The 26807-nt window shown below is 42.7% G+C and overlaps 1 protein-coding gene across 6 annotated transcripts in view; it reads right to left on the bottom strand.

Annotated features, from left to right (window-relative positions):
• The window catches only part of CACNA1G (calcium voltage-gated channel subunit alpha1 G), a 179977-nt gene that overhangs the window by 131301 nt on the left and 21869 nt on the right, over window positions 1–26807 (bottom strand). For all 6 annotated transcript variants that reach the window (XM_066586608.1, XM_066586607.1, XM_066586613.1 and 3 more), the window contains exons 3-6: window positions 21072–21169; window positions 17326–17485; window positions 15459–15750; window positions 6891–6983 (exon numbers count right to left, since the gene is read on the bottom strand). In XM_066586608.1, the coding sequence (XP_066442705.1) occupies window positions 6891–6983; window positions 15459–15750; window positions 17326–17485; window positions 21072–21169 (643 nt within the window). The remainder of the gene's footprint in view (window positions 1–6890; window positions 6984–15458; window positions 15751–17325; window positions 17486–21071; window positions 21170–26807) is intronic.

The raw sequence follows: 26807 nt of genomic DNA, 5'->3' as shown, positions 1-26807 counted from the left end.
GTTATGCACATCGAGGAAGTAAAAGGTATTGCTAACATATACACATGTTCAAATTTTCAATCGGCTACTTCCACTCTGTGGCACATAAGAGGGGCTTTAATGCTATAAAAACCAAATTAAAGGGGTTGTCCCGCGCCAAAACGGGGGTTTTTTTTTTCAACCCTCCCCCCCCCCCCCCCGTTCGGCGCGAGACAACCCCGATGCAGGGACCTAAAGAAAGCTTACCGGAGCGCTTACCTTAATCCCCGCGCTCCGGTGACTTCTATACTTACCGGTGAAGATGGCCGCCGGGATCCTCTTCCTCCGTGGACCGCAGCTCTTCTGTGCGGTCCATTGCCGATTCCAGCCTCCTGATTGGCTGGAATCGGCACGTGACGGGGCGGAGCTACACGGAGCCGGCATTCTGCACGAGCGGCTCCATTGAAGAGAGCAGAAGACCCGGACTGCGCAAGCGCGGCTAATTTGGCCATCGGAGGGCGAAAATTAGTCGGCTCCATGGGAACGAGGACGCTAGCAATGGAGCAGGTAAGTAAAAAACTTTTTATAACTTCTGTATGGCTCATAATTAATGCACAATGTACATTACAAAGTGCATTAATATGGCCATACAGAAGTGTATAGACCCACTTGCTGCCGCGGGACAACCCCTTTAAGAGCAAATTTTTTTAGCCCCATGACACTTCAATAATCGGATTAGGGCTTGTGGTATGCTTTTGCATTGCCACTTATTCGTTAACGTGCCAGTTATCGCCACTTGTTACAAACTGAGAGGGAAAGAATCCTTGAACTGAGTGACTTTGGTTTATCACTCCTGCAGATTGGTACACGTCTAGGCCAAGATGTCAGCACTGTTCAATGTTGCTTGTCCCAGTGTTTGGGAGAACAACTTTGAACTTGTAAGACAATAATAGGTGCACACCTTCGCTTGGACAGATCATCAGGTTAGAGGAATGGAGCATAGTGATCCATCCTGTACTGTAAGGAAAATTGGACGTCACTTCCCAAGCCTAGGGCATTGAACAGTGTCTACATAAACCATTGGAAGGCACTTGCATGACATTGGGTTATGAGCCAGACATCCATTGACAGATATTCCTTTGACATCATGCCACTGCTCTCAAAAGCTATCATGGTACAGAGGAAGATGGCAATGGAGGTCTATCCTCTTCAGCAATGAGTCCCGCTTTTGTCTCATATGCAATGTTAGCCAAGGATTCGTCTGGAGACCACGTGGGCAATGCCATGAAGCGTTTTTCATGATGGAACTTCACACGGATTCTACTCCCGGGATTATGGTGTGGAATGGTTTAATGCCCGGTAGCCGGACTCCTCATTCCAGGTACGCCAACACTTGAGCGTTATCTTGGTTAGGTCATGTAACCAGTAGTACAACCTTTTCTCTAAAGTGTCTCAGGAGGTGTTTTTCAACATGACAACACCAGGCTGCACGGTGGGCTGCCTGTGTGGCCTACACATGCTACCATGGCTTGTGGCATCTCCAAACTTGTCTCTCATTGAGCACATCGGGAACGTCATTAGTCGGCATTTGCAGATGGAGCTGCCAGCAGTGCAATCTTGATGATTTGCGTGCCCAAGTGCATTCAGCATGGCAGAACATTCCTCAGACAACCATTAATAACCTTATTGATAGCATGCCATGGCACATAACTACATGTATTTCTGCGAGTGGCGCTCATACTCGATACTGAATAAATTGAGATGTTTTGAATATTTTGCTTCCATTTTTTTATCACTCGCTTATCATTAACATGTCTAGCCATCCTGTGATTTCAATAATTCCATGACTTTTCCTTCTGGGTGTTTCAATGTTGAGAAGTGTATATCTTATGTTATTACCTTGTGCATTTACACAAGAAAAAGAATGGCAATGTAGAAGATGCCATATAATGTATGGTGCAGTCAAGATAACAGTCTTGTCTGTCTGTCACGAGTTAGGGCTCAGTCACACGGGCGTTTATTGCCGCGATTTGCGCATGCGCATGCGTCCGGCGATTTTTTAAAACCATTGCTTTGCAATGGTATCGGACACATGAGCGCTTTTTATGCGCTCGTCCGATAAATTAGAGAACAGAAATCGCAGATCGCACCTATCTGCGATCTGCGATTCCTGTTCTCTTCTCTATATGCGCTCAATGGGGCCGGCGGCAGCAGCGCCGACCCCAATGAGAACATATAGAAGATAAATCATTCTTCTCTGCCACAGCTGGAACAGCTGTGGCAGAGAAGAACGATGTTTGCCCATTGAATTCAATGGAGCGGCAATACAGCCGCTCCATTGAAAGCAATGGGCTGCCGGCGTGCGCGGGGTTAATTGTCGGGAAGGGGTTAAATATATAACCCCTTTCCTGCAATGCATCCTGAAAAGTGAAAAAATAAAAAAAAAGGATGTACTCACCTGCTCCCGGCAGCCTGAGATCCCCGCAGCGGTCCTGCAGTGGGTGTGAAGGGGGTGTGACTCAGGCTTGCCCCTGATTGGCTCAGCCTGAGCCAATCAGAGGCTGATCTCAGTCACACCCATTCATGAATTCATGAATGGGTGTGACTGAGACTTGCTTCTGATTGGCTCAGCGCTGAGCCAATCAGGGGCAAGCCTGAGTCACACCCCCTTCACACCCACTGCAGGCCGGCCGCCGGGATCTCCAGCTGCCGGGAGCAGGTAAGTACATACATTTTTTTTATTTTTTCACTTTTCAGGATGCATTGCAGGAAAGGGGTTATATATTTAACCCCTTCCCGACAATTCATCCCACACTCGCCCGCAGCGCTTGCATTCAATGGAGCCGCTGTATTGCCGTCTCCATTGAATGCAATGCGCTGGACAGCTCCGGCCCGTTTCTAATGAAACGCGGCTAGGAGCAGATTTTCGGGCGATTTTTGGGCCGATTTTTCGGCGCCGGTCACGCGATTTGCGCATGCGCATTTGTCATGCGATGCGCAAATCGCGTGAAAAAACGCCCGTGTGACTAAGGCCTTATACTGTATGAGCATTGCTGATGCATTCAACTCCCAAGAAAATAGTTACATTTAGGTTACAGTTTAGTAAAGAGCACTATATACCCCGTTTCCCTGAAAATAAGACATAGTATGATTTTCCAGAATTTTTGAGGATGCAAAATGATTTTTCAGGCTTTTTGAGGATGCTTGAAATATAAGCCCTACTCCAAAATTAAGCCCTGCTAACAGTTAATTTAAAAAGTCAATTTGAAAAAAGTGTCCAGGCAGCTATACATGTAAAAAAGTTAAACCTTTTTGAACAAAAATTAATATAAGACACTGTCTTATTTTCGGGGAAACACGGTAGTAGCAAAATATTCTTGGATGAAGTCCATGATTTGATGAGTTCATTGGTACAAATCAAGAAATGTTTTATCTGCTCTAGGAAGCCTATAACGCACTAAGGAAATAGGTTGTGTCTTCTGACCGTCCATGCTAAAGACATACGTATGGACGAAGTTTTGATTAGGATTAAAATGAGGGCAAGGGCCTTCATTGGCATTAGATAACGTTAAGACTTAAGGGCAATAAACAAGATATGCCCAATGCCTGAGCTATTTAGATCATCCTAATGAGTCTGTAATATGTAGTCAGTGACTACTGACACAAACATGTCTGTTAAACCTAAATCAGGAACAACTCATTCCCTGTGACTTATGTCCCGTGTGTCTATGTGCATTTATAAAGTGAATGACTGATATGTAAACATGAAGTAATTGGAATAGATACTATATACAAATGGAGCGTAATTACACGGAACTACACAGCTTTAAGCTACAATCAACATCTAAACTGTCTAGCTACTTCCTAATTACACATCATATTTCTATGGTTTATGGAAATGGAAGACCATAAGATAATTATGGTAGTAAGAGATTCCTACATACATTTAAAAACATATATTTTGATTTGATTCTATGGTTGTTAAAGAAACAAGCTTTTGGGTGATTCGTTAAGTAAGTAGATTGAAGCCTAGTGCACATGGGTGTCAAAGAAATGCACGTTTTCGAAAAAGGAAAACTGAGATTGCATTATAAGGTGGTGGTAGAAGATTTTGGAGAACTTTCTGAATTTCTGCAGAAGGTTGAACTTTGACCAGATCTTTAGAACTTTTAAAACAGATAAAAAGACCCAGAAAATCAAACAACGTATGAAAGGATATGCCATAGCTTTCATTTATCAAAATAATTATGCCAACCTATGCTTTCAGTAACTTCTGTGAACCCCCTTCCATCCCTGAGCAGCAATGACTTCAACCAGTTCTTTGTCATGGTCTGCTCATTGGCCTTGACTCTTGCCTCCAGATGCGCATGGATGTTGATGGGCTTTGCAGCAGTTACAGAAATATTCTATGATTAAGCATTGGCTGGCATTCACAAACCTGTGTGGTGAAGACCATACATTGTCAGACTCTTTTGAGTGGGCAAAACCACTCAACATCATACCTTAATGACTGACACATGACTTTAATCGACCTCGTAACTCAACTGATATTCTCAGAGGTTCACATATATTTTCCAACAAAGATGCTTAATCCTTTCCAATCCAATTTGTATTCTGCTTTTCCTAGGGGGCTTACACTTTTTCTGCTGTTATACAATAGCGCTATCTGCTGGCTAAAGCCAGTACTGCATGAGGTGATACGTTGGATAGGCTCCGACAGCAGAGAGGCTGGCAATATACAGTAAGAGAACCCCGACGGACGTCTTCTGACATTGGAAACTGTACAGCCTTAAATCATAATGTCTTCAGACGTCAGACAGTGGATTGGAAAGGGTTAATGTTTAATCAATATATGAATGAAAAAATATATACGTTTGTGTATATATTTTGTTATATTGTGTCCACATTTTAGGTCAAAGTTATGCAGAAATTCAGAAAATTTTAGAGGGTGAACAAACTTTTAAGCAACACTTTATTCCTATGTTTAGTCAGTTTTTTTATGTTTTTTGTAACAACATATGGTAGCATATTTTATTCAGTCAATTCCTTTACCTTATCTTTGCATCTGTTCATTGATTCTAGAATTCAACTTCTTGTTAAATACACTGACATGCCAAAAGTCACGAGATAGCAGTATGTAAATTGTTTTCGAAGTGGCATTACCTCAGGTGATGCTTGGGAACGCCCACCCCTGTATAAGTTGTGAGGTGTTATCTTGTGAATGAGGTTGACCACTGGCCAGTATGCTCATGGCAAGGCGACATGTGAATTATTGGAGTTGGAAGGAAACATGGTTGTGGGTGTCAGCCGAATGGGACATTCCATTTCTGAAGTTGTGCAAGCATTTAACATTCCTTGATTTACAGTGTCACGTGTGTACTGGGAATACATCATAGAAGGCATTACCAACCACAGCAGACAGCGCCGTGACCACCCAAGAGTGCTTAAAGATCATGATCAGTGGGATGTGACTAGAATTAGCTGTGTGAACAATCTGGCAAAAATCACATCCATATTCAAGGAAAAAGATCATATGTGGATATCCTGCAGATCACTGTAGTTTTCATTAGTTTCATGGGATATAGAAGCAAAAGACCCATCAGAGTACCTCTATTACACCACAACATCGGACACAGCGCCCCACCTCTGCTCATGAGGTGCTAATTCGACCCTAAAGGACTGGCAACATGTGGCGTGATTTGATGAGTCATGGTACCAATTGTTTCGGGCTCATGGTAGGGTTCGTATGTGGTGCAGACCCATGAAGTCATGGATGCCAGTTGTCAATAAGGCACTGTACATTCAGGTGGTGGTTTCATACTGGTGTAGGGTGTGTTCTCAAGGCATAGGTTGGGTTCACTGGTCCGCCTAATCATGTCATTGACTAGTGTTTGCTATATTCTACTACTGATTGACCCTTTGCAGCCCTTTATTAACTGCAGGCACACCCACAATGATGGGACATTCCAGCAGAATAATGAATTGTGCAATCAGGCTCATGTTTTACAGAATCAGTTCAAGGAGCATTCTGGAGAGTTCCTACAAATGGTGTGACCTGCATGTTCACGAGACATGAGCCTAATTAAGTATTTATAGAATGTAGTTGAGAGGTCCATATACATCTGAAATCTTCCACCCACAATTACCAAAGAGCTGTGGTAGGCTATCCAGACAGTATGGCTCAACCTCCCTTTAGATGCCTTTCGTCCACTTGTGGAATCAACGCCACGCCGAGCTGCTGCACTTCACCGAATTAGAGGGGATCCTACATGATATGAGTTCCTGTCTCATGACTTTCGGCATGTCAGTATATTTAAAAACAGAATACAAATAGACAGTAAAGTACTATTATTTTTGCCTAATTACTGTAAAGCAGGGGTAGACTCAGTGAGCAAACAGGGAGTAACTGAGGGTGGGCAATAGTAACCCTGTCTGTTTCACCTAGATGATTCAGACCAATCAGCACAGCAGAGATATCTCAAGTTTAATATGTTTTTTAAGGCTTAACAACCCCCCCCCCCCACCTCCCCCACAGGCTACCTCTGCTTTAAAGAAAATATGATAAAAAAAGCAAACAAACAATCCTCATTGTCCACATTTTTTACAATGAGTGTCTATAGACAACATGTTCAACTGTGTGGCATGCAATTACATACTTGGGGGCTGTTCATTTGACATACAGTATATTTGGGGGATTTTTTTTCCTGGTGTGTATGTTGAATGTGTACCACAGAGGCGTGTACTGCCAAAACAAAAATGAGCAAACCACGGTACAAAGGACACCAACCTGCATGAAGCTATGGAAAGATGTAATGGCTTTACAAACTAAAGCCTACACTAACTCAACACTCAGATTTAGATTCCTCAACATTCCAGAACTTCACATATTTAATGGAAGAATCTTTCAATTAATTCATAAAAAATAAACTTACTATAATTAGAAGAATAAAGTAGATAAAGTTGTAAAATGAGTGAGCATCCATGACAAAATACATGATGTCCACCCAACCTTCTAGAGTAATCACCTGAAATAAAGAGAGAAAACACTCATTAGGGATGACATATATTTGATCATAGTGGAATATCTGCTGCCTTGTGAGAAGATGGAAGCATTAGATAATCCATGGTATTTCCCCACTAGAGATGAGCGCGCGTACTCACTAAGGCAAACTACTCGAGCGAGTAGTGCCTTATGTGAGTACCTGCCCGTTCATCTCTAAAGATTCGGGTGCCGGCGGGGGAGAGTGGTGAGTTGCGGGAGTGAGCAGGGGGGAGTGTGTGTGGGGGGGAGTGAGAGAGAGATTCCCCCCCCGTTCCTCCCTGCTCTCCCCCGCCGGCACCCGAATCTTTTGAGATGAGCGGGCAGGTACTCACATAAGGCACTACTCGCTCGAGTAGTGGCTTAAATGGTTCATCTTTATTATAACAAATTAGAATACGGAAAAAAGGATACAGAGATGGTTAGTTTTTGAAGTTAGAAATTATCGACTGACTATAATTAAATTTTATTTTTAATAGATATGCCTAAAACATCTCTGCAACTCATACAAATATCTAAAGGAATATGAAACGTAAAAATCATATGTGATTAGTGTCATTGATAAAGGAGGATGTTATAATCTCCCTATTCATACACTATATAATCAACCCTGCCCAAAGGCCCATTTACACGCAACGATTATCACTCAAAATTTGTTCAATGAGCAATAATCGTTACGTGTAAACACAAAGCCATCGGTCGCTGTTCGTTCACTTGTCATATATTGCGGAGTTTCAGCCTGCATAAAAATAGTCTTCAGTTTGTTTGCTTGTCGTTACATTTAAATAAGTCATTCAGTCCTTCAAACGACTTAAGGGGAGGCTAAACACAATGACTCATGCAGCAGAAGACAATGGCTTTTCTTCACACTAATTAAAAACCTCCCGGCCAGAGATTCCTCGCATAAACACTCACATAAGCAAAGAACATATACAGTGTTTACTTTAGCTAGTGAAAGAAATGGTGAGCATTTCAAATGATTATCTTTACGTGTAAACGCTCAACCTTTCAAAGCAAAAAAAGTCGTTAAGTCATTTGCTCGTTCAAACAGCAATAGCTGCATGCTAATGGGGTTTAATAGGTAGGATGGGTGTCAAAACTAGGGTCGGTCCTGGTCAGCTAATCCCTGGTAAACCCTTGATAAGAGGGGGGTGGAAAAATAAAAATAGGGTATAAGACAGATGACACCAGCCACGCTACTTCAAAAAAGTACATAGAGATGTTTAAAAAGGTGAACCAGGGTGTAAAAATATTGTCCAAAAATCCTAAAACTCATATAACTCGCATAATCTACAGTAGATAATAAGGTATTGCTTACAAGGCTATGTATGTAGACGACACAGCCAACCAACTGGCATACAAAAACTGCTGGAAAGCTGTATTGCCTATCCCTGAAATATGACCCACAAATGATTACAAATCATCTATGTAAACAGCACAATAAATAAAAAATGGTATCTAAATGATATGGGTCAACAGATATATAAAGAAAGCCATTGCTATCATTCAGTCCCTTTATGTATCCACACTTGAGTAGCATGGCACAAAACTGCCAATAGAAACTATCCAGCAGTATGTAATATAATCCGTATCAACCATATCAACTACAAACAATTCAACCCCTGCTCTGTATTGCAATACCGAGGTTCATACAATCAATTAATACCTCCTAAGCGAACCTCCCATGTGTTTTTCCATAGTAGTTACAAACCAAAGTTTATCAATCAAGGGAACAAACCATGTATTATTTGTAGAAAAGACAAACCAAATCAGCGTATCAGCAAAAATATATACATTCAGCTCATGAAGAGACACGTATAATAGACTAGCATGTCTCATGATGTAGCTTAGCAGTGTAGATCAAGAGAACATGGCCCACATTCAACCTAGTCATTGCAAGAACTGTAACTGCACCTAATGTCTGCAAAAACTGTAAAAAAAGGCAAAGTAAAAAAACAGGCCTATGAGTCCAGCAGTGGGCCAGTTTGGTTTGAAATGCTCCTCTGAACATCCTATAGAGGCAGTTGTATCTGCAACTAAGGTCTTTTCAGTAAAGCCTGGCCAGGCGGGTAGAAGCTGGAGAGGAACTGCAAACACAGGCTGGACAGACATCAGCCTGCGATGATTTAGGGATCCTTCTTTGAGCAGGGGGTTGGACCCGATGACCCTGGAGAGCCCTCCCAAGCACTGGCGTAACTATAGGGGATACGGTTGCACCTGGGCCCAGGAGCCTTAGGGGGCCCATAAGGCCTCTCTTCTCCATATAGGGAGCCCAGTACTATGAATAAAGCATTATAGTTGGGGGCCCTGTTACAGGTTTTGCATTGGGGTCCAGAAGCTTCAAGTTACGACCCTGCTTCCAAACTTGATTCTATGCTCAGTGGACACTTCTCCCCATGTTCTGCTCTTTTTAAAGTTATGTTTTCTCTGAAGCACACCAGCGTATCAGAGTATAACAGCTCTTTGCAACATGAAAGCCTGTTGGTATTTCATGCTGCTCGCTGTCTGGCCAGCATTGGTTTGCATATTTTGTGGCTGATTATACAATGTAGGAGTAAGGGTGGCTTCACACGATCAAATTTTTGTGCTTGAACAAGTTGGATGAGGTACATTTGCACGTGTCTGCTCCTAGTACTGTACTTTTGCGCATGCAGGTCCAGTTCGCACGTGACATCTACGGGGGCCTTTGTTGCGCAAAACGCAGAAAGATAGAGCAGGTCCTACTTGCTTCCATGCGCAAAACTTGCTTGTGAGAATGAAATCAATGGGCTCTCTTCTCTGTGTTTTGCGGGCATATATTTTATGCACATGAAAACATGTGCAAATATGGTCATGTGAAGCCGCAGGATTCACATCTACACTGGAAGCTCAGTTCAGAGTTTTCATGGCAGATGCGGTACAAAATACTGCAAGAAATGGCGCTGCATGTAGGGATTTGTCTTCTGGTAAAATGCCGGGCAACTGAGCAGAAACCGAATGGACCCAATTATAGTCAATGGGATCCATTCGGCGCTCTTTGGTTCCGTCATAACATGGAGTCGTTCAGCCAGGGGGTTCCCCTTTCCTACAGGAAAAAAGATCCCCCTTCACACATGTGAAGGCAGCCAAAGCTATTTATAAGTCTTTTAAAACCACATGTAATTGATGCTTCATGTAGTTATCTATTTGAGAACTTTATATCTGACCCATGGATGTTGATTGGTTATCAGAGTTGAGGGACACCATGTTGTTAAGCCAGTAAATCTAAACCTATTATGTCTGATACTTTTCCAGAGTACTGCAGTACATTTCCCAGCACGCGGGGGCAGAAACCTCATATGCGCAGTCCGTGCAGTTGCCTAGTAGATACCTGGTCTACTGTCATCTAAAAAGTAGTTTTCCTCTATTAGAATGCAAAGAAACATAAAAGATGACAGCAGAAAAAGCCCCCCTGGTCCATCTAGTCTGCCCTTCTATTACTTCCTTTTTATTTCTCTCTTAGGATAAAATGAATTCAGAAAGTCTTCAGACCCTTTCACTTTTTTGACATTTTGATATGCTGTGGCCTGGTGTAAATAAAAAAAAAACATCAAGTTTTCCCGCATGATTCTGCAAGGTTTGCCCACCTGGATTTGTGGATTTTCTACCATTCGTCTCTGCAGATCCTCTCGAGCTCTGCCAGGTTGGATGGGGGCATCTGTGGACGACTATTTTCAAGTCTCTCCAGAGATGTTTAATTGGGTATAAGTCATGGCTCTGGCTGGGCCACTCAAAGACATTCACAAAGTTGTCCCTGAGCCCCTCCTGTCTTGTCTTGGCTGTGTGCTTAGGGTCATTGTCTTGTTGGAAGGTGAACCTTCTGCCCGTCTGAGGGTCTTTGTGCTCAGCATCAGGTTTTGATTAAGAATATGTCTGTACTTTGCTCCATTGAGCTTTCCATGAACCCTGACCGGTCTCCCTGTCCCAGCCGCTGAGAGTACCCCCACAGCATGATGCTGCCACCACCAGGCTTCACTGTAGGGATGGTATTGGGCAGGTGATAAGTAGTGCCTGGTTTCTTGCAGATCTAACGCTTAGAATTGAGGCCAAATAGTTAAATCTTGGTTTTATCAGACAAGACAATCTTGTTTCTCACAGTCTGAGAGACCTTAAGGTGCTTTTTGGAAAACTCCATGCAGGCTTTTATGTGTCTTTTACTGAGAAGTGGCTTCTTTCTGTTCACTCTGCCATAAAGTCCAGGTTGATGGATAGCTGCTGTGATAGTTGAGCTTTTCCAAGTTTCTCCCATCTGCACACAGGATCTTTGGAACACAGCTAGAGTGACCATTGGGTTCTTGGTCACTTCTCTAGCCAAGGCTTTTGTCCCCCAATTACTTAGTTTGGTGGGTCTAGGAAGAGTCCTGGTTGTTCCACACTTCTTCTATCTAAGGATTATGGAGACCACTGTGCTCTTGGGAACTTTCAATGGAGCAAAAACAATTTTGTAGCCTTCTCCACATCCTGTCTCTGAGCTCTACAGGCAGTTATTTACTTATAATGGCTTGGTTTTGGCTCTGATATACATTGTGAGCTGTGAGACCTTTTATAGACAGTGGTTTGTCTTTTAAAATGATGTCCAATGGGAACTAATTTACCCCCTGTGGACCTAAATCAAGGCGTAGACACATCTCAAAGATGATCAAGAGAAATAGGAGGCACCTAGTGCTAAACTTCAAGTGTAATACCAAGGGGTCTGAAAACTTATGTCAATGCAAAGTGTTAGTCTTTCATTTTTTTTAAATGTACAAATATTTCTAACATTCTGTTTTCACTTTGTCATTATGGGGTATTCAGTGCAGAATAACGGGGAAAAATTAGAATTTTTCTTTTATTTGCACAAGGCCACAACATAACAAAATGTAAGAAAAGTGAAAGGGTCTGAAGACTTTCCAAATGCTTTGTAGATCTACGCTTATCCCAGGCAGCTTGAATTAATTAATTGTTGATTTTCCTACCACATCTGCTAGAAGGATAATATTTCCTGACATGGTTTCTGATGTTCCCCCAACTCATCTTAGATTGTGTCCCCTAATTCTAACATTTCGTTTTTTATTAAAACACGTCACTCCTCCACTTTATTTGACATGTCCCCCTCTCCCTTCTTTCTTCCAGGCTCTACAAATTCAGTTCTTGAAAGAGTAACAACACTTTTTTAAATGTACAGAATAGGAGATTTTAAGCATTTTTGCAATAGATTGCATTAGCTTACTCTGTACAGTTTTCATACAAAACTCCTCTTCAACTATGCAGCTAGGTGAAGCCGGGGATGAGAAATCCGTCCTCACCTGGCTTCATAGCTCAAGAGGGGGTTTATACAAAAAATGTACAGGATAAGCTAATAAAATCTATTGCAAAAATGCTTAGAATCACCTATTGTGTACATTAAAAAAGTGTGGTTACTAGAGATGAGCGAACCTACTCGGCCACGCCCCTTTTTCGCCCGAGCGCTGCGATTTTCGAGTACTTCCGTACTCGGGCGAAAAGATTCGGGGGGCGCCGTGGGTGAGTGGGGGGTTGCAGCGGGGAGTGGGGGGGAGAGGGAGAGAGAGAGGGCTCCCCCCTGTTCCCCGCTGCTACCCCCCGCTCCGCCACGCCTCCGCCCACCCCTCTGTCGCCCCCCCGAATCTTTTCACCCGAGTACGGAAGTACTCGAAAATCGCGGTGCTCGATCGAGTAATTACTCGAAACGAGTAGGTTCGCTCATCTCTAGTGGTTACTCTTTAAAGGGGTTGTCCCGCGAAAGAAAGTGGGGGTATACACTTCTGTATGGCCATATTAATGCACTTTGTAATGTACATTGTGCATTAATTATGAGCCATACAGAAGTTATCAGAAGTTATTCACTTACCTGTTCCGTTGCTAGCGTCCTCGTCTCCATGGTGCCGTCTAATTTTCAGCGTCTAATCGGCGGATTAGACGCGCTTGCGCAGTCCGGTCTTCTTCTTTTCTGAATGGGGCCGCTCGTGCTGGAGAGCGGCTCCTCGTAGCTCCGCCCCGTCACGTGCCGATTCCAGCCAATCAGGAGGCTGGAATCGGCAATGGACCGCACAGAAGACCTGCGGTCCACCGAGGGTGAAGGTCCCGGCGGCCATCTTCACAAGGTAAGTAAGAAGTCACCGGAGCGCGTGGATTCAGGTAAGCACTATCCGGTTTTCTTTCTTAACCCCTGCATCGGGTTTGTCTCGCGCCGAACGGGGGGGCTATTGAAAAAAAAAAAGAACAGTTTCGGCGCGGGACAACCCCTTTAAGTATTTCCTGATAACTTTTATGCTTATATCCTTCTGCTATTTTTTGATAGCACGCAGCCTGTCTTTGGAACCATTCCATTTTATTAATAAAAGTAGGCTAATGAATTTCATAAAAGGATATATTTAATCTACCGCAATATATGTATTTTATTTAAAAAATTTGAAGTTTTTCCCTTTTTTGATCCACTGTTAAGTTCGGCTCCTATTGTACTTTTGTGACAAGGCTGCGTTCAGAATTAAATGATATGACATGATTTGCAAACCAGCAAATGATCCTTGAAAGGTATGATACTGACTGAAACAAATGGTGACAATGTAAAACATTGATACATGTGACACTAGATGGCATCAGAGACTTGGCTCAGGTGTAGCACTAGTCCATTCAGTATCAGTGTTGTAGATGTTAATTATACAGTATGTTCACCACGTGACTGATTTACAGGTCTATACAGCTTCTAACAATGCAGGCAGACATGATAGGCAAGAAAGAAATGGGAAACATGCTTTTTATCTAGGAATACAGATTTACACTTCATTGCCAAAAATACAAAAATGAAAACAAAATGAGTTTGCTTGAACCTTTTAAATGAGTTACCCAAATTCAATTTTTATCACTTATCTACAGTCTAATCGCTAGGGGTCTCTTGTAGTCGACTATCTCCGGGAATTCAACGGAAATGAATGGAACGGCAGCATGCATGCTCGGCTGCTGCTCCTTTCAAGCTCTTCCTCAACATAGGGGCTTTTGTAAGGAGGAGAAGGAAAGCAGGAGGTCCCCGTTCTCAGGATTGGTGAGACTCTCAGTGGTGAGACCCCCACAAATCTGAGTTTTGTCACCTTCCCTGTGGATAGGTAATAAAAGTTCAGCTTTAGAATACCCCTCTAAGAATTTCTTTCTAAAGTATACGTTTTATGGGTTTGATGGTGGTTTTGCTGTTGGTACTATTGTATCTTGATGCCACCGGAAGCTAGGGGTGTGACAGCTGTCACCAGGATTGAACGCCCCTGTCACGGCCCAAGCTTTGCATTGGCTCACAGGATACAGCAGTAAGGGGCAGGGGAGGGACCAGGACACAGTGGCTGTGATCTGGCGTGGCTGCAATGAGGCAGCCGGGAGTGCAGAGGGAAGGCTGGCGGCGGAAAGGAGACTGTGAGTAGGGGGCTTTAGGTTTAAGGCGGAGAATCAGATTAAAATGTGTCTCCAGTGAAAGATAAAAATGTCACAGTGCGAATTTGCTGAAGACTTGTCTTTCTTTCTCTTTCCCTAACAAAAAGCTGTTAGCACTGTCTGTCATTTTATGGGTACAGTTGAGTTTTAGCCCACACAAGGTCATTTTTCTATAATCCTTTTAGCTCACATTACACTTGCTAGTCCATCCACTGTGGTCACACTCCTTTCATGCAGCAGAGATTGTCTGCTTGAATAAGTGCAGAGGCTGCTGTAATCACAGGGCTATACAAACACATACAGCTTTTAATTCTCTGCTTGAGTAAAATATGGAATCTATTTTAAATATCTCTATTTTTCTCAGAAGAGAAAACTTAATTCAAGTAATTCAAGTCTCTCCTACTTTGCGTAAATGAAGGGAGTGTGCAGCCTGCAAGTGAATGAAGGTGATGAACAGCTTAGGGCAGTCATTTGTTATTTTAGAATAGAAATCTATATTTATAGACAATGGGGCCTATTTACTGCGCCCCGGATGCCGGAATTCTTGTGTTAAAAATTTGAAATTTTGTCACACATGCCATCACTGTGACTTTTTGGACATTTACACCACACCTCGCCACTTTTTGAAAATGTGGGTGGTCCTGGCTTTAGGGGCATAGCCACCCACCGCCTGTCACATTTACTATAATCTACATCAGAAACTTGCATAAATTATAACAAAAACGTACTCCGGCTCGTAGCTAAAGTAGGTTTTCATCTGGCGCATGGAGGTACCGCCAGCGGAGTCAAATGCATTAAGAGGCTTGTGCTTCTTAATACATTTGTTGCTCATAGTAGGGTTTACGTAGACCAGGGCATGATATGTCAGTCTAAGTAAATACGCCCCTGTGTTTTTAGTGGATCTTCAGAGGTTGAGTTTACATTGTTTGAAGAGGATGAGATTTCCACGTGAATAATTCATGTTGGAAAAACATTTTTAAATGCGCATAAAATATCAAAGGGAGAAAGATAAATGTAAAAAACATACCTGAAAAATTGCTATCCAAGCATAACCAATATTATCAAAATTGATAGCACCTTTAAAAGGGTTATGTTCCCCAGCAGAACAATTCGTATAATACTGATTCCAGTTGACACAAGAAGTATTGCTGGTGTTATTATAAAAGTTATAGTCCAGTGTACACTCCAGTCCTTCTTCTCTACGGGTAGGGACACTGCGACAGTACCGCATACCATTCTCTTTGGCTTGGGAACAGATAAAAGGATTCTCATCCTCATTCTCAGTCTGATAGTACCGTTCTAACTCCAGGGAGCAAGGACTATAAAAAAAAGAAAGTAGAGAAGTTGGTGAAGAAGCATGGAGCATGCATGTGATCTCCTAGAAGTGTCCCGTAGAAAAGGATACATATAAACAGCGCTTCCATGTGCAGAACCACTGTCAATTAGCAGGGTTGCCTTAATACAGGCGGTGCTCATGTCGTAATGTTGCGCAACCAATAGCGCTCAAATCCACAGCTGCAGCTTTCTCCAGCCAACGGGACTTGTATATAATAAAGCCAAATAGTAGTGGGAAGGAGAATAATCGGTGCTGCCATGGAAATAAACCTAGGGCAGTTGGATCTTGAACAGAGACCTTTGAAGGGGGTTTCCAGGGAAATACTATTGATGAGCTATTATCAGGATAGGTCATCAATAGTTGATCAGCTGAGCGGGCGCATGCTGTCATCGCCACGAATACACAGTAGTCGGAGCGGCAGCCTCTGCGCCGACCTCCGTGTAGTGGCCGGTGCTTGTAACTGCAGGCACGGCTCTCATTGAAATCAATAGAGGCAATGCCGGCAGTTACAAGCACCGGCCACTCTAAGGTCGTTGCGGAGGCTTTCGCTTCAAGCTCTTTTATTTTGGAGCAGAAATCTCCGTGCTGACCTCCGTTTAGTATCCGGCCCTTGTAACTGCAGGCACAGCTCAACAGAGGTCGGCGCAGAGACTTCTGCTGCTTCCGCTCCAACCTCTGTGTATTTGCGGCGCTGACAGCATGCGCCCGTTCAGCTGATCGGTCAGGGTCCCGAGCTACGGACCCGATTAACTATTGATGACCTATCCTGATGATAGGTCATCAATAATATTTCCCTGGAAAAGCTGTTCAATGGCAACGTGTTTCCAAGTTGCACCGACTCTTTCTTCAAGTCAGTTAGCCCAGCCTGAAGAAGGAGTTGGTGCAACTCAGAAACATGTTGCCATTAACGGTCTCTGTTCAAGATTAAGTTTCCTGAAGCTTATTTCCATGGCGGTGATGATTATTCTCCTTCCCTCGGTTCCCATTTGGCTTCATTGTGTGAAAACAATGACCACCATAAATGCTAAATATACAAATCCATATATGCTCAGTAATTAAAAGTTATTCATTGCATGATGAAAAGTGGTACGGTTTTCTAATTTCATTTTTGTCTCCATTTCTCATAGTTATCAAGATCTCTGCTTGCTGTAACTCAGACACATACACACCCTTCCCCGAATCCCCTGCAAAATTCTAGCTTATGGCTATTGGTGAATTCAGTGTTTTGTTATGAGATAATGCTCTTTAAAATAATAGGCCAAACTAAATTATAGGGATGAAACTCAATATTAGATCATACTCCAGACGGCAAGGGCTGTTTTAATATTAATCACTGCTGGGGAGAAGGGGGATTGCATGCAGCAGACAGGTATAATAGTAATACTGACATTCCTAGTGAGTTTCAAGAACAGAACGTCCCGCAGAAAGAAAAATTATGAAAAATGAAGAATGGAGGCATATTAAATAGGCTAGCTATTCAGCCAAGTAAGAATAAAAGCTTTCCTATAATATTTATTCATTTCTTTGACTTCTCATAATAACCACATTTCCAACTTACAGACTGAAGTTTTCGGGGAGGAAGCAGCGGTTTCTAAGCAGACCAGCCCAAAGCTGAACTCCAACAATGCCAAAAATGAAGAATACAAAGAAACAAAGCAGAAGGACGTTGCCTAACATGGGAAGGGTATCCAGCAGCAATGTAACAAGGATCCTCATACCTGCAAAATGAAGGAAGATGGCATTACCGTGTGCCAACTGGACCAAAGTGGCGCTTAACGCTTACTTATAAATCGTCATATGTATGAGCAACACCAATCAGATGATGAGTTCGCAATGACATGCAAATAAAATATAGTGCTATACGTGTACACACGTTACTGGGCTTTACAATATTAGTGCTCAGTCAGACGGGCGTTTGTTTGCTGCATATTTTTTTGGCGCAGAAGGCAAACGCACAAAAGTTCACGTGACCGAAGCGGGTTTCACGCTGAAAAAAATGCACTTGGGTGTGACAGCTGCAGCAGGGGATTCCTTGGATGTGAAACCCCTGGATGCTGTTATATCCAGGGGTTTCACCTTGTGGTCAACGGGGCCGGTGGCAGCAGTGGCGGCCCCATTGACCTACAGAGAAGATTGCGATCCTCTGCTACAGCTGTCACAGCTGTGGCCAAGGATTTCTTAATCTCCGCAGGGAGTCCCCTCATCACTGAACACTGTGACAGCATGTGCCCAGTGACAAGGGGACTCCCCGCCAAGATGAAGAAATCCTCTGCCACAGATGTCACAGCTGTGGCAGAGGACCGCAATGCTATCCCATTGAATTCAATGGAGCTGACACTACAGCCTGCTCCATTGAAAGCAGTGAGATGCTGGCTGCCCCTGCAGTGATTTTCGGGGAAGGGCTTTAGATATAAGCCCTTCCCTGAAAATCATCCCTATAATGTGTAAAAAATAAAAAAAATATATACTCACCTTTCCGCCGCTGTCGGGGCTCAGGCGCATCCAGCCACGTTTTCTCCTGAACTGTTCTGAAGTGCTTTCAGCAGGCGGGGATTTCAAATCCCCGTCTGCTGATAGGGATGTCTCTGATTGGCTGAGTACTGTGACCAATCAGAGGCAGCACTCAGGCGTTTAAAGCCGGCTGAGCGCTGCCTGTGATTGGTCCCTGAGCTCAGCCAATCAGAGGCAGCCTCAGCCATTCATTGAATTCAGCCATTCACAAAAAGTACAGTACCAAGTTCAGACATGTGGAACACACAGATTCTGTACCTCTTCAAACTCTCATTCATGCGCAAATATGCTGCGGCGACCGTATTTGGGCATCAGGTCATGTGAAGAATCCCTGCAGCCGCCCTTATAATGATGATTGGAATTATACAGAGTGTCCCAAAAATATGCACACACTTCAGTAGAGGCTATCTATGCTCTTTTTCAAAATCTGACTTGAATTATGGTGGCAGTACGTAGTATTATCTTGTCTCCAAAGATGTCAGTAGTTGTACCACAGATGCCAGACATCCTTTTAAGTCTATATTAATCAATTAATAAAGCTGTATTTTTCATGTTGAAGTGTGTATTTATTTTTTGGGACACCGTATATATGATTATATAATCAAAAGTCAATAAAAGGGAGCGCAGCGAATATCCCAATAGTTTGAAATATATAGGTAGCAGAGCTATGTGCATGGAGCCCCTACAGACTCTCACGGAGCCTTGAACTATGGCCTCCATACGCTGCCATATTGTAGAGATATGTTTCCCATGGAGGCAGTTCTTCTAGGGGAGAATATCTCCTTCATACAGCATCCAATGGATCATGCTATAAAGATGCCTCCGAATGCAACTGGAGACATATGATAGCACACCGGGGCCTCATAAACTACAGAGCAGTAATACGGTAATATTAGACGGCTTCCATCTTTTCCTGACATTTCCATTCCCCGTTTATATTAATATCTTCTCATTCACTGAAATTTTCAATGCGCCTATTTAGCCAAAACCAAAATTAGATCTAAAAAAGAGGGATGGAAGTGTTGGGTTTCTGATTAAACAAAATAATCAAAAAGTGTAATAAAACAGCTCCGTGCGAACAAAGTCTAAAATGGGTTTTCTAACTAGACACTTTTATTACCTATTCTGATGAATAAATGTATGACTACTGCAAGTCAGACTGCTGGGACCCCAGGGATCACTAGAATGGAGCGCCTCAAGTCCCCCTAGTGAATGGAGCGGCAGTGTGCATGCATGATTATTCCACTATTCAATGTGCATGGAGATAGCTGAACGCTGTGCTCCGCTATCTCCATCGGTTCTATAAAAGTGAATGAAGCAGTAGGGAATACAGGTACAGGATTCTCTTGATATTGGGGGGTCCCAATGGTTCGACTTCCCAGCAATCATACATTTATAGAGCCTCGTATGGCATAGAGTTTTAAGGCAGCAGAAATGCAGTCCTAAGCTCTCGCTCACGACCTGAAGGTTGAGGGTTGACTCAGCCTTCCATCCTTCTGAGGTCGGTAAAATGAGTACCCAGCTTGGTGGGGGATAATAAATACATTACTCGAAAGTGCTGCGGAATATGTGGGCGCTATACAAATAACAAGATTTATTTTATTTATCCCTTATCCTATGTATTCTGTGTATAGATTATATATACTGTGAGATAAGCCATTTAGTGTTCAGCCAAAACACAACTCCAATTAACAGGAAAGACCCAACATTATTCGCAACATCGGTTAGTGGTTTCTTCATTCACAATGGTGCACCAATACTAACTCTCACTCACTACCATCCTAGCAGACCTTCACTTTACAATGACCACTTTTTTGCATTCCTGTTTGTACTGTATTCTGGGTTCATCTCTTACATATATTCTTGTGCCATTGATTTCAGGAATAATGTGTATGTATTGCAGCTGCCAGGGAAGGCTTAATGCCAGCTACCGTACAATACTATAAAGGACAGTTGCTGAATGCGACAGCCATGATCAATCTGGCTACTATTCCAGGAAAACTGGACTTTCCCGAAGAACATTTAAGCCATTGGCACTTCTCATGGCTTGGCTTCACGAACGAAGATTTATGTAGGGCATTGTCTACATCTACTGCAGGCTCGCTGGTGGCTGACAAGTTCAATTCGGGATATGTAGACTGCAGGGGAAAGTGTTGCCTGAGTTCTTTCTCCGTCTCCTTGTGCCCTCGAGAGCAGCCCGGCAAGTGCTTTAAAAAGAGAAGGCAACTTGGTAAGCAACGTGTCTCCAAGTTTTGCAATCGGAGGCTAGGACTTCTTGCTAAGGTTGGAGTGGTTGGTTGGTTGGAATAAGCCCGACTTACTAAGGTTGGAATACTTGGAATAGTATCACATGGCCTGTATATAACTTGAAAGCCTGACGAAATATAACATTTTATAAACGGATGAGTGAAATGTTAAAACTAATACAAATTTGACCATTCCTTGGTGCTGCTCAATACATCATGCTGGATACTTCCGATAAGTTCCAGATGGAGTATGGGGAGTACAGGTGTCAGTAGGAACTAGGACGTGCTTTTTCAGACATACACAGCCATTTTAAGGCAATCTATTACTTTCCGATGCGGTGATTTATAATCTCTTGTACTGCAGGTTAGGACATGGTTACGAATAAGCTCACGGTGAGACCAACATTGAATAAATTCTGAATGCCTTGGAGGAACATATAACACATTGGGAAATAAAGTATACTCTGTCATACAATCAGACAATGGAACGCGGCTTCTGCAAATGTGTTTCTTTTCCACTCCTTGATTTACGTTTAAGCGAACTTACTTGGCACCCGGTTAATGGCTCGCAGTGGACGTAAAACCCGGACTGTGCGCACCGCTGAGAAGCTGACATTCTGAAGATCCAAAGAATACTCAAGCATCCTAAAGAGAAGACCATAAATCAAGCAGGTTATAATTTTCTTATTATTCTTTACTCTTAGTTGGTTAAGAATTCACATGAGACAGAGAATAAACTAAAATGACCTACTGGCACCGAAACAAGTGAAGAAGATGGATTGAGCTCTACTTCTTTCTACACAGGATCTCAATTTTCCCTAGGTATAAATAGGAGTAGGAAACGATTCCAGTATACTAGGTCCATCTATAATTACAATTTGGTCTTGCAAGTACTTTTAGTTGGGTTCTATACAGGGTATAGTCAAAAATACTGATCCAGCGCTATATCTCAGTACCGGTGTCCTATATTGAAATAGCAATAGCATACTTGAATAGGAAGGCACGGATGGTAAGGAGAACAAGGTACCCGGAACATGGATTTCAATTTTGTATTGTGGCCCCTGTAAGTAAAACCCAATTGCAAAGTTGAAGAGTAGCATGTGAGAAGCAGGAATCCCTCTTAGTGCCGTAGGAGACCATTGACACTGCTGCTATGACTGAAGTAAGGGAACATAAGTTGTGGTAGTAGAGCCTATGTGAAAGCATACTTAAAATGGCCTCCTTCTGCTATGTTAGTAGTGAATTATCCCGGAAGCAATCCATCGTCATCTGCAAGAGATTCATACTGATCCATGCTGGGCCGCTTTCGAAAACTCCATACTACCAGAACCTACATTCCCTTAATTCAGTCCCACAGGGCTAAGAGAGATGCGGTAAGCAGATTTTTGCTTCTCTCATGCTACTCTTTAACTTTGCAATTGGGTTTATCTCCTACAGGAACCACAACACAAAATTAAATTTCATGTTCCAGGACCCCAAGGGTCCGTGTGCCATACCATCATATAGCTCATCCATGCCTTCCTACTCAAGTACACTATTGTTAGTTTAGTGCATTAAACCGGTATTGAGATATAGTGCTGGGTCAGTCTTTTTGATTATGCTCTGAATTATGGGAACAGCCTGTATTTACATCAAGTGGAGTAAATGGCTGTAGAGTAGCAAGTGATAACAAATCTGCTGGGACTGTCTGCGAGAATGAAGTTGCAGTTCTGTGCAACCTGGGACCTGGATGGAAACTGTGCATAAAATGTCCTCTCAGTCCACTCATTCTTGTGATTGGCTGAGGATGCTTTTGTTGAACCCCTACCAATCGGCAAGTTACTTTTACCATCTCCATGCCATGCTATTTTTGAACTTGTGTATCCAAGTGGGTGATGTGCAGCAGGTCCAAGGATGGCAAAGATATATTGGCAGTAGGTTCCACCTTGAGCTACTTAAGGTATAAAGAGGGCAAAAGTCCAAGGCACAGCCAATATGATCAATTACTACTTTATTATGGAGCATGTAAGCAAAACAGCAAAGTTTCAGCAGGCAGTAATTGATCGTATTGGCGGTGCCTTGGACTCGTTTGTACTTTTGTGAACTAGTGAACAGAATATTAATGAAGCCTGATTAATGCTTTGTAAGGCATCAAGATTATAATTATTCTTCAGGAGCCTATGTGCCTTTTTAATACAAGAAAGTATCCTGCTGACCCTTGAAGAATAATAATATGTTGTTATGTAGTCTACCATCTACAAGTACGCCACTACTTCCTCCTTCAGTGACTTTCCTACTGTAGTTTCCCACAGAGTGTAATACACATGTACAGTTTTATCCCCATGATAACTTTCCATTGCCCTCAAAGCTTCTTATTTCCTCCTTTCCTATGTGCCTTATACAACGACATCGGGTTACAATATTAGCTAAATGAAATGATCTTTCCTAAGCCATTGGAAGGGTGCTTCAAGACGTAAAAATGATTGTTCAAAAAGTGGTTAAAACAAATGAGTGAGAATTGTTTGGTCTACGTGAGCCAATGACCGAATGACCAACAAGAATTGTTGGCTTTTCCTTCGTTGTTCCTTTTAATGTAAAAATCATCGTTGGCTTGTCGTTCGGTTTAAACAGCGATCGTTCAGTCCGCCTATACAGGGACTGAATGACTCTCATTTGAACGAGCCAACTATGCATTTGCCTGCTCGAATGCGAAAGAGTTAGTGGTGACGTCACTTGCCCGTTCAAGCGAGAGTTGACTCGTCTAAAAAGACCTCAAATTTTCTCCTGTCATCAACAAAGAAAGTGATTTACAACTTTCATTAGCTCTACATGATTGGGTTCACACATGCATTTGGCATTCAACTGTCCTAGACAGGAAAACTGAATGCCATTCAGGAATGGATCCATCCTTTGATGGAAACCAACGTCCCTTAAGCCTTTCCAATCCAATTTGTATCCTGGTTTTTCTAGGGAGCTTACTCTTTTTCTGCCGTTATACAACGGCGCTATCTGCTGGCTAAAGCCAGTACTGCAGGAGGTGACACGTTAGATAGGCTCCGACAGCAGAGAGGCTGGCAATATACAGTAAGAGAACCCCGACGGACGTCTTCCAACATCGGACCTATATAGACTTAAATCATAATGTCTTCAGAGGTCAGACAGTGGATTGGAAAGGGTTAATGGACCCCATTGCCTCCATTGGGCTTCTGGCATACTGCTCAGCATATTCCTGGTCAAAATAGACCATCATGCTGTGCTATTTTATCTGGAATTTTGTGCCAGATCTGCGCTGCAGACTCCAACACAAATGTGAGTAGAACATTATGTATAATGACTTGCTTTATATGTATTAGTCATTTGCACCATGAACAATGCACTTTTGACCCATATTACTGTACCTTTTGCGCTCGCAGATCCAGTTTACGTGGGCACAGGACATACATCCATTGTGATTTTAAAGGCTATGTAGCCTAATAAGTTTCAGATGTGTTCTTCCTCCTACCGAATTGCGCAGCGTATTATGCATTCGCGTGCATATTGAGGGCACATTTAAGCACCTCCCATGCAATTCTTTCGGGACTTCTGGGCCGCAAATGCTCACAAAAATAGAATATGCTGTGCTTTTTTCCGCGTGCACAAAAAGGAACATGAATGACAGTGAACCCATTGAAATCACTGTGTTTTAGTCTCTACGTATTGCATGCACAAATTTGGCGTGAAGGGGCCCTAATTCTGATGTCCTACTGAATGGAGTATAATTAGAGTTATTTAGCATGTGCCCTGTTCCCCAAGATGGCTAACACCAATTAAGGAATATGCTGCAGTTAGTGGAATTCACCACCTTGGAGATTAGTTGCCCACAGCGCATTGCTCCTTTTTATCCATCAATTACAAATATTTTCTGGGTGCCATAGAAAATGTCAACACCAAAATTTCCAATGCAGTAAAATTAGAATGCAACTTTTCTCCTTTCTGTGCTAACCTTGCCAATTTTTTTTAAAGTGGGCGGGGCATGTTTGGAGGGGAGTGGCCATCGGATCCGCCAGAAATATGAATAATGTATGCCAAAAACTGGTGTAAATTCTACCAAAAATGTACGTCAGGTCCGACCTGGTATACATTTCTGTCTAGATGCACAAAGCTGCCGGGATGCGCTGAATACATGGCCTATTTCCCATGTGAAAGGTCTCTTAGTGTGGCTTCACATACAGGCTTTTTGTGGCAGTTTTTCATGTGTTTTTCAGAGTCAAAGACAGAAGTGGATCCAGCAGGAAGGAGGAGTAGAATTCCTGCCTTCGTATCTCTTATATCTTTTGAATCTACTTCAGGCTTTGGCTCAAAAAACTGCATGAAAAACTGCCACAAAAATGATTAAAAAAAACCCTGCATATGAAACCTCCGCTATGCCAGGTTCACACAAGCATATTAAGGATGCATTCATAGGCTCATCCTATGGATGAGTGTCCGGGCCCAACCATGGGTCTACTAAACTAAATTCATAGGGTCCTATGATGCTCAGGGTTTAGGTCAGTAGACCCGCGGTTGGGCCGGAACATTTGTCTGTATTACAGGCACATAAATGTGCCCGTAATATGCCCGTGTGAAACTGGCCTTAAAGACTGTATGACGGACAGGGGGAGCTGCCTCCCAATCACTAAATGACATTGATATAAGAGCCTACATGTCAACGTTAACTAGGTTAAGAATGTGAGAGCTTGCACCGGCAGATCAACTAGGTGAAACCTGCCCTCAGATCACATATTCGCTACGTGTTGATATGAAGCCTCCTTAGATAATTGTCCATTAGAAATGGGTAAAGTCTTGCATAAAGCAGAGAGTTAGGGCTTCTTCAGATGGGCATGTTTTAGTCCCGGGAAAATCAATGAATCGCTTTCACTGTCGGGACTTCCTTGGGTTAATATAAGAGCGAGAGAAAAGATAGGACTTGCCCTATCTTTCTTGCATGCATTTTTTCTATGTCCGATAACGATAGAGCAGGACCAATCTTCCTGCTTTTTTTTTTAGCAAACTTGCACGCAATAGCGTGAACTTCAAATAGTCAAAAAGAAAGGACCTGGTTCATTGGCTAATACGCTTCGAACCTGCGAGCATATTAGAGCATGCCCCATGTGTTTTGCCCTTAGAGGTAATAGTGCATTGTCAGTGGAGCACCAAGTATTGCTCTACTGGTGGAGTGTGCTTCCAGGACTATACAATTGGTGCATTTTGACACCAAATCCCATCTTCAGATTTCACTTACAAACTTTGTAACATCTTAAATTCTTGCCTATACAGGTATTATTTTTTTGTTGATCCCTACAATAAGGCTAAAAATAACCAGCAGCTTCCTAACAATCGCTTCCTAGTGTTATTAGGGCTAATATTATGAAATGATGTTGAAATGACTTCTCCATTAGCAGTTATTGCTAAGATGTCTTATTTTTCTTTTATTAGGAAGACGTTTTTTGATTTAATCCATAGTTCATAAACTCCCTCCCTCTCCAGACATCCTGTGGGCCACAACTTTAAAGGCATGGAGTTGCCTTTCCAGGAAATTCCAGTTCATTAGAGACAGCTCCCCATGTACTTCATGGAAGTCGGTAAAACAAGAGATCCGAAATGCCTGATGCCTCAGGAACACCACACTTTTGGCCATGCTGCGCAGATTTTTATGTGGATTCTTTGCCACAGCCAGGAGATTCTTGTGTGCTGAAACAGACTTTAATTTAAACCAGGTGTCTGCTTTGGTTTTGAAGCGAGAGAACTGAAAAGGAAAAAATGTCACTTTTCTTTTTTTTCTGAAGTAGGAAAACAATAATACATTTGCTTACAGAAATGGGTAACACCTCGCAGTTAAAGGAATATTCTCTACATGGGCCAAATCAGTGAAATTCCAGACTTTTCTTTGTGGTTAGCACTTCCAGCGACTGAGCACAAACTGTTAATTTCAAGAGTTTGCATATCAGCATAAGAATTTTGTTTTTGAGTGTTTTACACTAGTTTCCATGAAGTTCAGCATTCCAAATTATTTGAAGTGAGACTCTGGATTTTTAGTTTTTCCCCAGTGGTTAATTCCCCACTTCCAAATTCTTACTGACATGGGGACGCACACTGTGAAGATCTATGGATAGCTTGGTCATGATATTTTCAGCATCTGCATAGAGCGCGGTCATGATCTACATTTAAAGGGGTATTCTCGTCTATATTAACTAATAACCTATCCCCATGATAGGTCATCAGTAGAGTCTGCCACTTGGACCGTCCATCAGCTGATTGTCCAGCCTGCTGCACTGTGCAGCGTGCT

This window comes from Eleutherodactylus coqui, chromosome 13 (assembly GCF_035609145.1).
Source record: "Eleutherodactylus coqui strain aEleCoq1 chromosome 13, aEleCoq1.hap1, whole genome shotgun sequence".
Taxonomy (NCBI): domain Eukaryota; kingdom Metazoa; phylum Chordata; class Amphibia; order Anura; family Eleutherodactylidae; genus Eleutherodactylus; species Eleutherodactylus coqui.
The sequence above is the reverse complement of the archived record's forward strand: the minus strand, read 5'-3'. Positions and strand labels throughout refer to the sequence as shown.